This window comes from Aptenodytes patagonicus, chromosome 1 (genome assembly GCF_965638725.1).
Source record: "Aptenodytes patagonicus chromosome 1, bAptPat1.pri.cur, whole genome shotgun sequence".
NCBI lineage: Eukaryota > Metazoa > Chordata > Aves > Sphenisciformes > Spheniscidae > Aptenodytes > Aptenodytes patagonicus.
Genome location: NC_134949.1, coordinates 128,638,401 through 128,652,918, shown reverse-complemented (window position 1 = coordinate 128,652,918; position 14,518 = coordinate 128,638,401). Strand labels below are relative to the sequence as shown.

At 36.5% G+C, this 14,518-nt stretch overlaps 1 protein-coding gene across 10 annotated transcripts in view; it reads left to right on the top strand.

Annotated features, from left to right (window-relative positions):
• Window positions 1–14,518, top strand: part of KDM6A (lysine demethylase 6A) — a 158,238-nt gene that overhangs the window by 32,906 nt on the left and 110,814 nt on the right. For all 10 annotated transcript variants that reach the window (XR_012996741.1, XM_076355062.1, XM_076355044.1 and 7 more), the window contains exon 3: window positions 2,993–3,101. Coding sequence is in view for 9 of the 10 variants with exons in the window: in XM_076355062.1 (XP_076211177.1) it covers window positions 2,993–3,101 (109 nt within the window). In the remaining variant the exon portion in view is untranslated. The remainder of the gene's footprint in view (window positions 1–2,992; window positions 3,102–14,518) is intronic.

The following is a 14,518-nucleotide window of genomic DNA, read 5'->3' as shown; positions in this document are numbered from 1 at the left end:
TGCTAGAAGAATTTTAAAAATTCATATGAAATAACCTTCACAATTTAAGTTTGTATAAATATAAGTGTTTCCCTGATAATGTTGCAATGTCAGAGATCAGCTGAGAGGGTGTACTTAATGGTGTAGTTGAATTGCTCTTACAGTAACAGTTAACTGTAAGTTAACTGTTACTTAAAGGGGAAGTTCTGTTTTGCAGCTCTGTTGTCCTACGCCTTGCCTTGTGCTGGTGTTAGTAAGATGGCTTAGTGGTATCTTCAAAGTGTATTCTGAGGCAAAGGGAAAATCTGCCTTGTTGAGGGTTAATCTGTGTTGTGTGAAAGACTTGGGCACAGCTTATGTATCCCTACTATAAATAATGCTTCAGATACTTGTGATGCATCTTTTAATGAGGATTTACTTAAAAAGGGGCTGGGGAAATGTTAAGGGTCCCTGGATGCTTAGCTGTTTATGTGCATGTGATTTATAATTTCCTTGAACATCCTGTATAGAAAAATCCTGTTATATTTGTTCATAAAGTTCCTTTTAAATACCTGTAGCCATCTAATTAAGGAAATAAACTACCCTAACTTCCTCTCCAACAGTTTTTGTAAGCTACCTGTTGTGGTAGCAATTTCTATATGCTCTGAACAGTGACTGAATTGTAGAAGACAAAATATTAATTTAAGAAAATGTCATAGTGTGAATATTCTCTTCAGCAGCTGCAGCAGGTATTGCATATTATCAGAAAATGGAAGGCCTATCTGCAAATTTATCCGTGACAGTAACATTAGGGGCACCAGCAAGAATTGTGTTATGATTTGTACAAATCTAGAGATGAGACCAAGAAGTGGGCAGAGCAAGCAAGGCACAAAAAACAAGATTCTGCATTAAAACACTTGCAGATTGGAATAGGTTCAGCAGATGAACCTGAATGTTGAGGATCGGTTCACACACACATAGTAATTTCAGAAAACTCACTTTGGACTTGTGTGCTTTGCTTCTGATTCCAGGGATCTTATTCTTTAGATTGAGAGTTGGCTGACTCCCAAGAGGTATTCATAGTGGTGGGAATAAAATTAAAGGAGTAGTAGCTTTGATTAACGGTTAACAGAATTCCAGTCCTTCCAGTGCAGTTTGCTAAGGCAAAACTCACAGCATGAATGAGCAATTCTGCAGCAGTTCTTTGATGTAGAGGCAAGTACACATCTCAATTTAATGTCTGCAGAATGTGGCCGAATAGGTACAGTTTGAAATATGTAATCTAAATGATTTTATTAAATCATTTTAATACCACGCATACACCTAATAGATTTAATATAGATGTTGCCCATTTTGCTGCCACTTTGCAGCAGCATAGCTTTGTTTTTATCCATCAGAACTTTATTTCTGAAAATAGCCATAAAATAAGGCTATTCTGAACTTGGAAATAGGTGAAAGCATATGTAATACATCTCAAGCTTGGGATACGAAAACTGAGACCCACTCATCTGGTGACATATATGGCTTTGTGTCCATTGAGTACAGCAAGGCCTATCTTATTATGGCTTACCATTTAAGAAAATAATTTTAAAAATAGCATAGCAAGGTAAAAATGGCAAATTAAAATACAGACTAGATCAGTAATTTGGATTCTCCACAGGTGTTTTTTAACTGCTTCTTAACACTTCCTCATTTTATTTTTGGCATTTCTCATTTCAATGATTAATACAAGTGTACATGAAGTAAATAATAAATATGGGCAAGACTACTAATTTAGTATTCGGACTTAAGTATTACAGGATAGATCAATCTTTTTTCCCCTTTTGAATTTCCAGTTTTAATAAAATGACTTAAGAAAGCTCGTCATTTCAGATTAAGTATTAAGGTCTTTGATTACTGTAATACATTAAAATCAAGCAGTTTATAATTGCAACCAAATTTGAAACATAGTCAAACCGTGAGTTGGTGAAAGTCATGGATTAACCAGCTGGAATTAGAATTTGTTGGAAGTCTGTCAAGCTTTTGAGAACTGTCTCAAAAGTCTACTGCTGGTGCAAAGGACCTTCCCTCCCATTTAAGTTTATTCAGCTACTTCATTTTAATGGCTAGTATGTTCAAAATCAAGAAACTGGAAGTTCAAAAAGTTGTGAAACCGATTTATTTATTCATTCATTCATTTATTCCCAAAGCGTAAATAAGAGTCATGAGGTAAGAATATAACAGGTTAAAGATCATGATCATTATGGTGAATAGAATGTATCAGTTCAGTTTATTAAAAATGTGTGTTTGCAGCACAGAACATACTTTCATTGTGTGTGCTGCTTAAAAACTTATAGGGCAACTTTTCTCCAAGTACAAGTCTTTTCTAATTGGATTCATGTTTCTAACATTAGCTTTACTTAGTCTACAGTAACTGTGTACTAAGTAGAAGGTAGTAAACTGCATTTTATGACATGATAGAGGTATGTGAAAAGAATCAGATCTTGGGAAATATATGCTAAGGTATATAAATTGCGTAAGCAAGCGTGTTGAGGTAGCGTGTTCTTCAGTTTAGCAAAACTAATGAAACAACTGATAGAATGAAATGTGAATCCTTTAGAAAAAACAAACACAGAATGAGAATAAAATCAGAGAGGTTTCTTTCTTGCAGGTTGGAAAGAATAAATAAAATCAATCTTTTTGCATTGCTTTTTCTTTTTTTTTAAATTAAGAATCATTATGTACGTTAGAGGTTTGTTTTGTGTTTGGGAAATCGAATATTTCTGGAGTCCATAAATAAACCAGAGAAAACTTTTATTGTTCACTTGCTGTCAATTTGCATTAGAATCAGTGAACTTCCAAATCTGTTCCGTCTTAAATACTACATTTCTTCCTTGAAAAGTAATGCTAACTACAAGTTACTGTGAGTGTTTGTAGACTTCTTGCCTTGCAGAGTAACAAGAAACTTTGTTATTTCTCAGAAAGTGTACAGAAAATATATTATTTGCTTTAGTTAAATACAGAATTTTGAAAACCTTGTATTTCTTTTTCCCAGGCCGTTCGCTGCTATGAATCGCTAATTTTGAAAGCTGAAGGAAAGGTCGAGTCTGATTTCTTTTGTCAGTTAGGTCACTTCAACCTCTTATTGGAAGATTATCCAAAAGGTAAGGTTTTTTAGTATTTCTGATAAATGTCATTGGGGGATTGTCATTTGATGTAGGTGACACAATAGAATGAAAAACATTTGGATAACTCACTGTTGTGTTGGTTTGTACTATATTTCAAAGCCCATAACAGAATAAGACTGATGATATATTTATGAAAACAGTCGTAGTCTAACTTCTCGTTCTTCTTCCCCTTTTTTTTAATTGAAAAAAACCAAAACAAAACGAAACCAAAACACTACTGGTTCAGGTATGAATATGAAATTTATTTAGTTTATACAGTAGTACCACACTGCCTACTTCATTTTTCTGGTTCATTATTACATGACTGTACAAACAGTTGAACCCATGCCTCTGAAGGTTTCCTATGTGGGGTGGGAGACGCAGGTGCATAGGACGAGAGCCTTAGTGCTTTCATCTATGTCCACAATCTCAACAGGTAAGGCTAGTCTGGAAGTGTTAATTCAAAAGCAAAAATCTGCAGTTAAAGTTTGTTTCAAGTTCTATTTTAAATACTGAGTGGAAGAATGGGTGTAGGGGTTTGGGGGGGGGGCGGTTTGTGTGTGTGTGGTTTGTTGGTTTGTTTTTTTTTTTTGGTCTCTGCTTTATTAGTCTTTGAAATTACTTAAATGGTTTTGCCATCATTGCAGCCAGTGAACATAGCACAAGTATACAAAAGGTTCTTTGTTGCTTGTGGGTCAGTAGAGTGCTTTTTTGGTAGTGGTGTGGATTCCCAAAGATGCTCTGCTGTGTTGCTGACCGAGACAGAGGGCTAGATCTTCAGCTTGTCCTGTTTCCACTTCATGTCATGCTGGGTGTCAGGCCCAGTGTCTGATAGCTGCCTCCCTTTCAGTGCTTGTGGGAGGTATGGATGAGTAGAAGGCCTTTTTGGATCTTACTCTACCTAGCTAATTAGAACAGGTCCGATTATTTAATTTCTTTCACGGGATGTCTTTTTTCATTGTGGTTGCTTTTCAGTTTTAATATGAATGCAGTTCTGTTCAACTTTGTGTAAGGGAACAAACAACACCCCCATCCCGAAAACGTCTACTCCCACCCCTTTTTCCAAACACACGAAAATACTGGTTTACAATTACCTTGGGACGTAGAAATAGGGACATTAATTGTAACTGATAGTAGTTCAAAAGCACTGCTTAGTGATTCAGGCTAGCTGTGGACCATTTCATAACTGTGTCTGTGTCCACTTGTTCACTATGTGTAACATAAAACAGTGTGAGTTAGGGTTCCTGGAAACCCCCCTTGCCTTCATTTTTTAGGTGACAAATGTTTAGATTTGATGTTACTAGGGAGGAATTTGCAGTTACTTAAATTCAGTGTGTAAATTCAGAAGGCTTTGAGTGGTCGAGGCATCTGTCCCTTTCTGTTGAATAGATGGAGAGCTTGGGGACCTTAGTACCCGCAACTTACACCTACATCCCATCCGACTGGTGTAATACAACCACTGGTGTTTCCAGTTCCAGAGACATGGGAAAGCCTGAAGGGAACATGGCAATATGCTGGCTATAGAATTTCCTGAAGAATGGTCTGATCCCATGTTTTGATTTTTACTTTATTTTATTTTACTTATTTTTTAAAGAAAATTCAACCACCCCCTCTGCAAACAACTTACACTGTTGTTTCCGATTAGCCTAATACAACTTGGTATGATGTGAGTGCAGTATGGCTTATTGGATGTATTTTACTTAGCAAAGACAGCGCAGGACTGTGGGCTGAACTGTATTAACTGCTGTTGAATTGATAACCGTTAAGAGTGACAGAACTAGACGTTGCTGTGGATCAGAGGCAAGGTTTACTGATGGGGAGTCTGCTTTGTACTGTGTATGTAGTTTTAAGAACAAGCATAAAAAATACAAATGATGGTTGAAAATACCGGTTCTCCAGAACTGTAAACAAGCATGAGCAGAACTGTGTGGGAAGAAACATTTAGGCATTAAAAACCTGAATTAAAATACTTAGTATTTTCTTAGGTGCCTGTTTAAAGTCACATCTCAGTCATGAAAGAACTCTCAAAAAGTGAAAAAAACTTTGTTAGTAAGGAAGTATTAAAAAAAAAAAAAGGTGTATCAGTATTTTCAAAGAAATGGGGTAGTAGTGAGAATAATACTGGAGGAATTTTAATTGATAGGAAAAGGGAAGTTAAAGGGATTTTTTTATTGTGAGGGATGCGTATTCTTGTTCTCAACAGTTGTTGAACTCCAGTACCAAAGACCAAAAAGTATTATGCACAATGCAAAAAGGCATAAGTGTTCTATAATTGTTTTACTACTGTTACTTGAAAGAAACAGAATGCTGGTGCATTGCATTATAATTTATTCCATTCTATAAGTTCTGTTACTTCTAATTATCATGCGTTCTATTTGCAATCATAGTTAAATTTTAAATGCTTGGGAACTCGAAAGTAAAGGGAGTTCAGAAATGTTTTGATATCGCTAATGTATATTTTATCCAATTTTTAAGTCCTGAAGTTCCAGAAGCGTAAAATGCTGAAGCAGGATGATCTTCAAAACTATAAGTCTGTCTAGTCTGAAGTTAGTCTTGGACAAAGTTGAGGAGAAGTTGATGTGTTTAATAAATTGGATATAATTAATAAAATTCACAAGATAGCAGCATGACTGATGCTGCATAACTCTTTTTCCCTTGGAAGCCTATTATTTATTTAATTAAATAGCTTTAATAAATGTGTACACCTTTGTATATAATGTAGAAAGGTGTGTCTTCTTTTATTAAAGAAAAATGTGATAGTGTTCTTTGTTTAAAAACACTTGCAATATAGTTTGTGCAAAGCAGAACAAAATTGTTAGTTGATTGCAGAAGTATGATCAGTAATCAAGATGAAGCAATGCTCAGTTGATAGAGATCTGTTAGGTTTCATGTGTATAGTTTCTTCTGTTTTGATCTGTCTCATTTTTTCACAAGTACATTGACAAATGTGGATCATTCAGTTGGGTGTATTCGTTATGTGTTAGTATGTTCATGTAGCTAATACCTTCTTATAAATGTAGTAAAAAAGACTGTAGGTCATTTCTTTAGAAGAATTAGGACTCATACCCTGGAAAAGAGGGACCTTGAGAAAGATTCATGGCAGGTTACTGCATGTCATTATTGGAACTACCCAGGCAAATACTGCCCTTGCTGCATGTATGCAGAGAATATCAGTCGGGGCAGGCTACCTTTGAATGTGGAGTAAGTTGATGGCTGATGCCTTGCTGAAGTCTAAATACATCTGGCATATATATTTATATTTTTAAATGAAACTTGTAAATGTTGCAGTAATTTCTCTTGAAGTGCATTGTGTTTTCTGTCACTTGTAGCCACTGAAGTCCAGATTTAATATGCTTTTTTCATAAAAAAGAAGTAATTGTCTCCAACAAAAGTTGTGAGTTTACATCAGAAATTACTGGATGAGGTTCTTTCTCCTCTGTATTATATCTGAGGTTAGACTAGAGTATCACAGTGTTTTCTCCTAGCCTTTAAAATATCTGAAACTGGTCTGCAGCTTGTAGTTTTCCCAAAATGCAGTATGTTTGAATCGCTGTTAGCTTAAGGGTTTTCTCTGCAGCCATGAAATTGAGTTGTCTTGTTAATTGCACTCTGCTACTGTTAGGAGAAGGTCCTAGGCAAGGTATCAACCTTTTTGCAGATTTTGAATACTGTGAGCCACTGACTTGTATTCAGGCAATTATAACCAGGGCAGATTGATTCATCTTAGCAATTATGTTCAAGGCGGTTTCTGTGCCCAGCTTTCGTCGTCTTGATCATGATTGGTCAGAATTTGGCTTCAGGATTTCCCAAAATGAGAACGTTTGCTCCTCCTAGTCAAAACTATTCTGTTTTCTCAGTGGCATGTTCTTCACTCTAATCTGATGTCTTCCTCCTTTTTTTAGTGAGGCAGCTATTCCCCAGCTGTTTGATTCTTTCAGAGGTTTCCAAACCTGTTGTTCCCTGGGCATGTCTCTAGTGGCACCCCCTGTCTGCTCGTTGCTGCTCTCTGCTTTGTGCTGGCACAGCTGAACGTGCAGCTGTGTGGGGAACTGATCCAACTGAAAAATAGCCTAGCAGAAAAAAGTGACACAATTGCCCCAGAATGTGAAACGTCAGCCTCAGGTTTTGCGAGAGGAGGTTGATGAGTTGTCATGTAGGCTTTTGGACGCTGGCAGCATTGTGAATCCAACTAGGACTCCATGGTATATACCTGTGAACTTTGTTTGCTACTGCATTCCTTGGGAGGGCCGGGATTTTACCACAATTATTGTGCTGCTAGTCTTGGAGGAAACCGATACTACATCAGTAGTTGGAGATTTTTGAATTTTTTTCCCGATGACTCTGGTTTCCATACGGAGTGCAGAGTGTAGACAGTGATCGTTAAGGTTTGGATTCTAGTTGAATGCTGTTTAATGAGCTCATGGACTCTGACATCATCTATGTTTTCCTTAGGGATCTTTATATGTATTTTGTAGAAGGGTCATATATATTGGCTGCGTTCCAGCCTGTGACTTGGAGGACAGCTAACAGTTGCACAAGTGGAGAAATACTTTTATCATTTGCCTGCTTGAATTGCTGTTCTCTGAGCAAAATTCCTGGAAGTAGAAGTAGATAATGCAATTAATGAATGATTTGGGAAAAACACGCAATTATTCACATTACAGTTACTAAAGCACAATAAATACTGCACTAAAATAATTCTTACTGCTGTACTCAAGTGGTGATCATGGTTTTTATATACTATGTCAGAACAGTTTTAATGATACTTATTTTGTTTGTAGATAGTGACTGCATTGTCAAAAGCACTAATATAAAAATATTTTAAGTAATTTATAAGATAGTGTTAATTAGTCCAAGGGCATTTTTTAGAAATTTTTAGGCTAAAATTTAAAACAAAACTGAAAAAAAAATACAGAATGTTTACTGAGGTGCTCGTTTTAGCCAAAATTTAAACACTTTTTGATTGTTCTTGTGTAAAGTTGGTTCATTGCGAGAACAACTCCCAGGTTCAACAATGTACATGTGTTCCTTTGTACTTACAATTCCAGCTCTGTAGAGAATTTCTCTGCAATGGTTAATGTCTTAGTCTGTTAGGACTTTGAAGGAAAGTATTGTCATTAGGAAGCATTTCAATGCACTGTGTTCTGAGATACAGAGTAGTAGGAGTCATCTTACAAAATGTAAGAGAGAACGTCCCAGCATGGATAGGATTGTGCTGGTTGCTGCGGGGGTGCTGCTGGACTGTCTTTTACTGATGAGTCCTGAAGAACTAGAATGGATTTTAAGTAGCATAGTGATCTGAATGAGTTGAGGAAGAGATGGCTGTTCTTCAAATAAGTGTGATTTTTAGGGTTAAGGGTTTTTATTTTGTTGTTTGTAATTGTTAACTGGCAGAAGCTGGGTTGCTTCTATTTAGAGCTGTTTATTTCATCTTTAGGATGCTGCTGTTAAATTTTGGGTGGTTTAATTTCAGGTGGTTCAAAGCATTACATGAAATTTCTGTAGAAGTAAGAATGTTGTCTTAAGCTTAGAACATTACAGTGTTCTTTATAAACAGTGTGGGGGACAACGATGGGGATTTGCAGTAGAAGATTGTTGTTATAGAATATAACCGGACCATGTTTTTTGGCTGGTTGTCTGAAAATGTTCATTTTGGGCAGTGTTCTAAATAAACAATTGTTAAGTCATTTTGCAGAATATGCTTTTTGAAGGATTTTTGAGTTTCATGTGATTCCATTGTGTTCCTTCACTGATACTCTCAATATTTTAAGACCTTTCATAGAGTTCATTATCTAAATGATTTCTGTAACAGTAAACTATTTGTCAAACTCACCTATGTCTTACGTGTTTAATACTTCTTAGTCTCCTCTGCAACTCATAGTTGGACATGATCGTGGAACGGTGGGCTTCTCACCACTTCGCTGCTGCATTATATTTCCAGATGAGGATGTGTAGTTGTTAATAAAATTACTTAGAGGACTATTTGGTGATTTTTTTCTTTCTTAAATGTATGATTGTGTTGCCTTTGTGTGTCTGTTTTCGTTCTGTGTGGAAAGGAAGACATGCTTTAGGCTTCTTTGATTGTCTCTTTGGTACTTTCAGCACAAATCTCTGGAGGAAATGGAGAACAACCTCTTTCCTTGAGGCCTTGGAACAAGAGACCTGAGCTGCATTTTGCTGCTCTAGCTTCTACAACTTTTTTTTTTTTTTTTTTTTTTTTTTGTCATTGACTCATCCTTGGAATTTCCTCACCTTTTGATGTCTTCAGTTTTATGGCCCAGCAGTGTTCATCTTGCTAGGATAAAACACTGTTGTGGATAAAACCTGCACTATGTAATAAGCTGTTTCCATAACCTGCATATGTCTCCTAGGTGTTCAATGAACATTTATTTTTCCTGGAAGCATTGTCAGATTTAAAGCAACGCATGTGCCCTTTCCTTGCTTCCCTTGTGCAGTTCTTCAGCTAATTTTCAGTCTTACTATTTGTTTTCACATCAGATAAGCACTAAGAAATGTTAGTGCTTATTTAAAAATTAACATTAAAAAAAGAAATTTCTATTTAAGAAAACAGGTTTTGATTTACACAGAAGAATATGGAGCTTTGAGTTGTTTTAAAGTTCTCTTTTCAGGGGTATTTCATCAAATTAATGCTTGCTCTTAACTTTTTAAAATTCAGCAAGCCAAAAATCTGTTAGTCACATTTAGCCTTGCAAGGTGCCACTAGATGGTGTCAGTATCTAGTTCACTTTTTCCTTCCTCAAGCACTAAATACACAAACTGCTCCATGTTTGCATCACTTTCAAAGGCCTCTTAAATTTTCAGGTATCATAAAGTAGGTTTGCTAGAGCAAATCATAAAAGCCATCCTTCTGTGACTGCGTGATTTGTGATTAGGTATGCTAAAAATGACAGGTAGGTGGATATCATTCACTCTAGACATTTTGCTCCCCATTTTCACCTCGTTTGTTTAGGTTATGTATTTAGACTCTGGGTATGAAGAGACATTGTCTGTCGTATTACTGAAACAATTACGTAGTTTATAAAGTTTTACCATTTTCTTATGAAATTACGTAGATTAAAAAAAATAGCATCCTGAAACCATATACATGGTAATTATGTAAAATCTATTTTGTATTCTCTATGGAAATCAAGGAATCTTAAACAGGGGTGAATAAGAAAACCAGTATCATCCCTGTCCTGATTCTGAGATGTCCCTTCACCCTAGTCATAGTAAGAGAGGAAGGCAAACTCTTCTTAGGAGGCAAATAATAAAGGCTGTCAGTGTTAAAGTAACTGTAGATATTGCAAAGTGGGTAGTTCTGGGGGGCTGTAAAAACCTGTAAGAAGAGGAAACCGGTAGACTGTGACTGTATGAACCCATTGAGGGTCAGCTCTGCAGTAGGTAGCAGAGACTTACAAGACAGATTCCAAAGCGAGCCTGAGCTGAGGAGGTTTCTTACTGTCCAGTAGTTTTAATCCTTTGGGTGGAAAGATGGTGCTTTTCTTTTCAGAGCTATTTTAGGTAAACATTCTTTTATTCTCATCAAGCAATATAGCTGGTTGTGATTGATCTGAAAAGCTACATATACGTTTGGGGCATGCACCACTCCCCCCCGCCCTCTTCAGGGTAGGATGGTAAATGCCATGTCTGCCACTCAGTAGGTTGTAGGGTTTTCAAGAGTCTGACCATAAGGATTACCTGTTAGGCAAATAATGTAAATTGCCAGGTTTTGGAGAGAGATGTTAATAGGAAGAGTGTAAGCTGATAGAATAAGTAATGATATACTGGGCAGAAGGATGGAGATAGGTAACTGAGCACCTTTTTTAGGAATTCTTGAGTCACTTGTCCAATATTGGTTTAGTTGTCTGAGTGTGGTCTCTCAGCTTTGTGCTTTTAAGAGAGTTTTCTGTGGGTGACTAGATCATTTTACGAATATAGTTGAGACTGAAACAAGAAACGTTGTCCTACTGTTGACGCTCAGTCCTGTTCTTTCTGAGGCCAGACATGCATTTTCTAGATGCTCAGGAGTATTTTGCATGCTGAAAAAAAGAAGTTTCTATGTATTTGGCCTCCAACAATCCATAGGTTTAAGAATTGTAGTGGCAAACTTTTAGATTGGAAAAGCTCAATAGTAAGTTCCTAATCAGAAGATTGTCTGCAGAATTCTGCTGTGCCCAAGAGTGATTTCAAAGCACTCATTTCATCATGTTTAAAGAAGGACATCTTAACTGAAACGAGGTAATTCACTTGTATCCATAAAAATGAGAGTTGACCCTATGTTGAAAGAGGGGCAGTAGTTCATAGAAATTTTTTTTCTGACAAAAATTGTCTCACCTTAATGACCAGTCTTGGATGAAAAGTAAAGGTGCGGATGACATTGCAGCCTTTAGTGTTCTGTGCGCCCCCCCCCCCCCCCCCCCAATACTACTTATGTGATGCATGACACAAGTGACTTTCTTTTCACTTTTTAATAAACCAGAGAATATCATCCTATAATTGGAATCATAGCACTGATGAAGCATAGCGTATGTTTCAGATAGGGACTTCTGTAAAATTTTTGTTGCTCAGCAGATTCACTTGCTCTTTTTTTTTTCTTCTTAATCTAGAACAAAGTTTGTAATTTGAGGGGTTTGCATTCATTTCTTAAAGTTATAAACTTAATTTAAGGAAGAAGTTGCTTGTAGTTCCATAATACACTTTTTAGTTAAGATACTCTATTTCCTCACCATAGAACTCAGGATAAATGTCTGCTCACCGTTGACTTGCTCAGGAAGTAGAAAGTATGGTAGGATTCAGATTTATGGTTCATGTTCTACTGCTTTAAAACTAGTAGGTTGTTTTAGTTTTTCAAAAATCTTGCTTTCATAATTTGATTTCTAGCTGCTTCTTATGTGCGAGATTTGTCTTAGGGATATGCTTGATTAGGGATGTTTCCTGTAGGCTCTGGCAAAAAAAAGCTCTCTTGATTCCCTTTTTTCTGTTTTTCTGCCTGTTCCTTGAATCCTCTTAGCAGAGCTTGAGTGCTTGTGGAGCAGATGTTTAATCTAGACGTAAAGGGGGCTGAAATAAACTTTCAACAGGTAACTAACTAACTGTAAGATGAGCACTTGTTAAATACTGAAATTGTGCATCAATAACAGTTTCTGGTTGTCTGACTTCCATGAGGAGGAAAGGGATGTTTAGCTTGTGTATAAGGGATCCTCCATGATTCATTGTTACGCGTTTTCAGGACAACACTGAGAATTTTAGCATTTCATCTTCAAGAAGTTAAGTAGAAGCAAAATACTGTTACCCTAGAAGGAAAGGGTGGATCCCTAGGAGAGGTTGCTGAGCCCAGAAGTAGGATTGGACACTTCAGACAGCTAAGAGGAGGACTGTAGTGTCATCTTTGTTCCTCTGGAAGAGTAATGTGACCTTCCTTAGAATGAAGGCCTTGCCTTCTTATCGTGTAAACATGAAATATGCTTCAGCAGTCCATGCTTTCCATGTACTTAAGTGTAACATGAGCCTGGCACATTAAAGCAGTCATTTCAACTGTTACTATGGGAAGTTGCTAAACTTTATTGAAGAATGAAAGAGTTAGAAAAGAAAATAATTTGCAAACATCAGCACTCTAAGGAAAACTGGTAGAATATCATGGAGCAAAGACTCCTTTCTTTAATACAAGAACTTTTCCCTGTATTAAATGGAGGTGCTAGAACTTCTCTGGGCAAGTTTCTTTATGAGCACTGACATTAGTGGAGCATAGTTTCCTGTGCCTCCTAATCTTCCTTCTTGCCTGACACGGTGCTTTATCGGGTCTGAATGAGTGAATACCTTCAGATGTCTTCTTTCCCTTTTTTCAGTGCTACTCACCTCTGTTCCGTTGTCTCTGTTTGGCTGGGGAACAGGGCTGCACACACTCTGACTAGCTAGGGTTTAGGAGCAAGAAGAAAGGCTTGAGCTGTACACATTTTTGCTATACTTGCATAAGGAATGTTTTGGTCGCTGTATAGCAGTAAGGTGTTTTTTTTCTCTCTTTTTTTAATTTTCTTTCCTTTTTAGGTCTTCTGTTACTTCTCTATTTTTGTATTTTTTTTTAAACTGTTGATGTTTTATAAACTTATTAGCAGTACCTTAACTGCTATGGGGAAGTATATATTTCAGCTCTCTTGTTTAATGGATATGCTCATGTGGGTACTTCTGTATTTTTTTTAACAGCTACACTGAAAAACTTCTCCATCTTATTTTTCCAGTATAAATCCTTAGCATTGTATTTAACGTTCTTTTCATCTTTTTATTTTATCCATATCCCCTGTATAATTGACTGCAATAGTTAATTTTTAAAAAAAATAATAGATTACAAGAAGTTCTCAGTTTCCTAAATCTTGCATAATATGGTGCTGTTGACCTAAGTATTTGAAATATGCTTTAACCTTTAAAATTGGGATAGTTACTACTTCAGGAAAAAAAAAAAACAACTTTAAGTGTGGTGCATTACAAAACTGTGTTGTAAGAGTGCATGTGTGTTTTCCTATTTGGGAAAGCAAAGTCATTCCCACATTCAAAAACTAATCATGCCTTTCTGTCGAAAAGTCTTTAATAATATCTGGGAGACGGTGAATCTAGGAGGAGTATTTGGGGGTAGGAGGTTATTTTGTGTTATTGTTAACATCCTTTTAAACATAATTACAGAATGTGACTGAAATATGCTTAGTCTTAACGTTCTTAAACTTACATTGTTAAGACTGCAGTCATATCCTTCAGTTTGTACCAAATTTTTTTGGGTGGGTGGGGGAGGAATTGTATTCTTAAGTTCTGAAAGACTTAGCCTGACTGACTAGATTTTTAAGTGATTTTATTCGTCTAAGTTGCATGTAAACATTTACACATATTGCATGTTGATAGTGTAAGGATGATGAGTGTTCTGCTAGTTTTTTTTCCTACTCTGGGCATCTAAATAAATGACAGCTTAGAGCACCAAAATTAGAAGCTGGCTTCACAAGCAGTTCCAGTGGCGAGGGGCACCTTATGGGCATGATTCAGCATGTATCAGTCAGGCATTTAAAAATACAAGGTTGTGAGTCTCCATAGACAGATGGGTGCAAAGGTATGTGCCTTGTCTGTGTGCCTTGTCATTATGTGTATGTTGTTCTTACTTCGCTTAAACTTAAGGAATTTTGTGAAGTTATGGAAATGAATACGCAAGACAGGCATTGAAGGGTGATAAAATTTAGGGACATCATTTATCTATGTTACTTGCAGGAAATGAACCTGCACATAAAGTACATATTGTTCTTACCATCTTAATCTGTTTAGTGTTTGTTTAGTGTTTGTAGTTTTTCAAAGCAGAGGTTGTCTTCTTTCGTTATTTGGAAAATACATACTGTGTAGAAACCATTCTTAAATCTTAAGAAGCAAACACTTGAGAAATC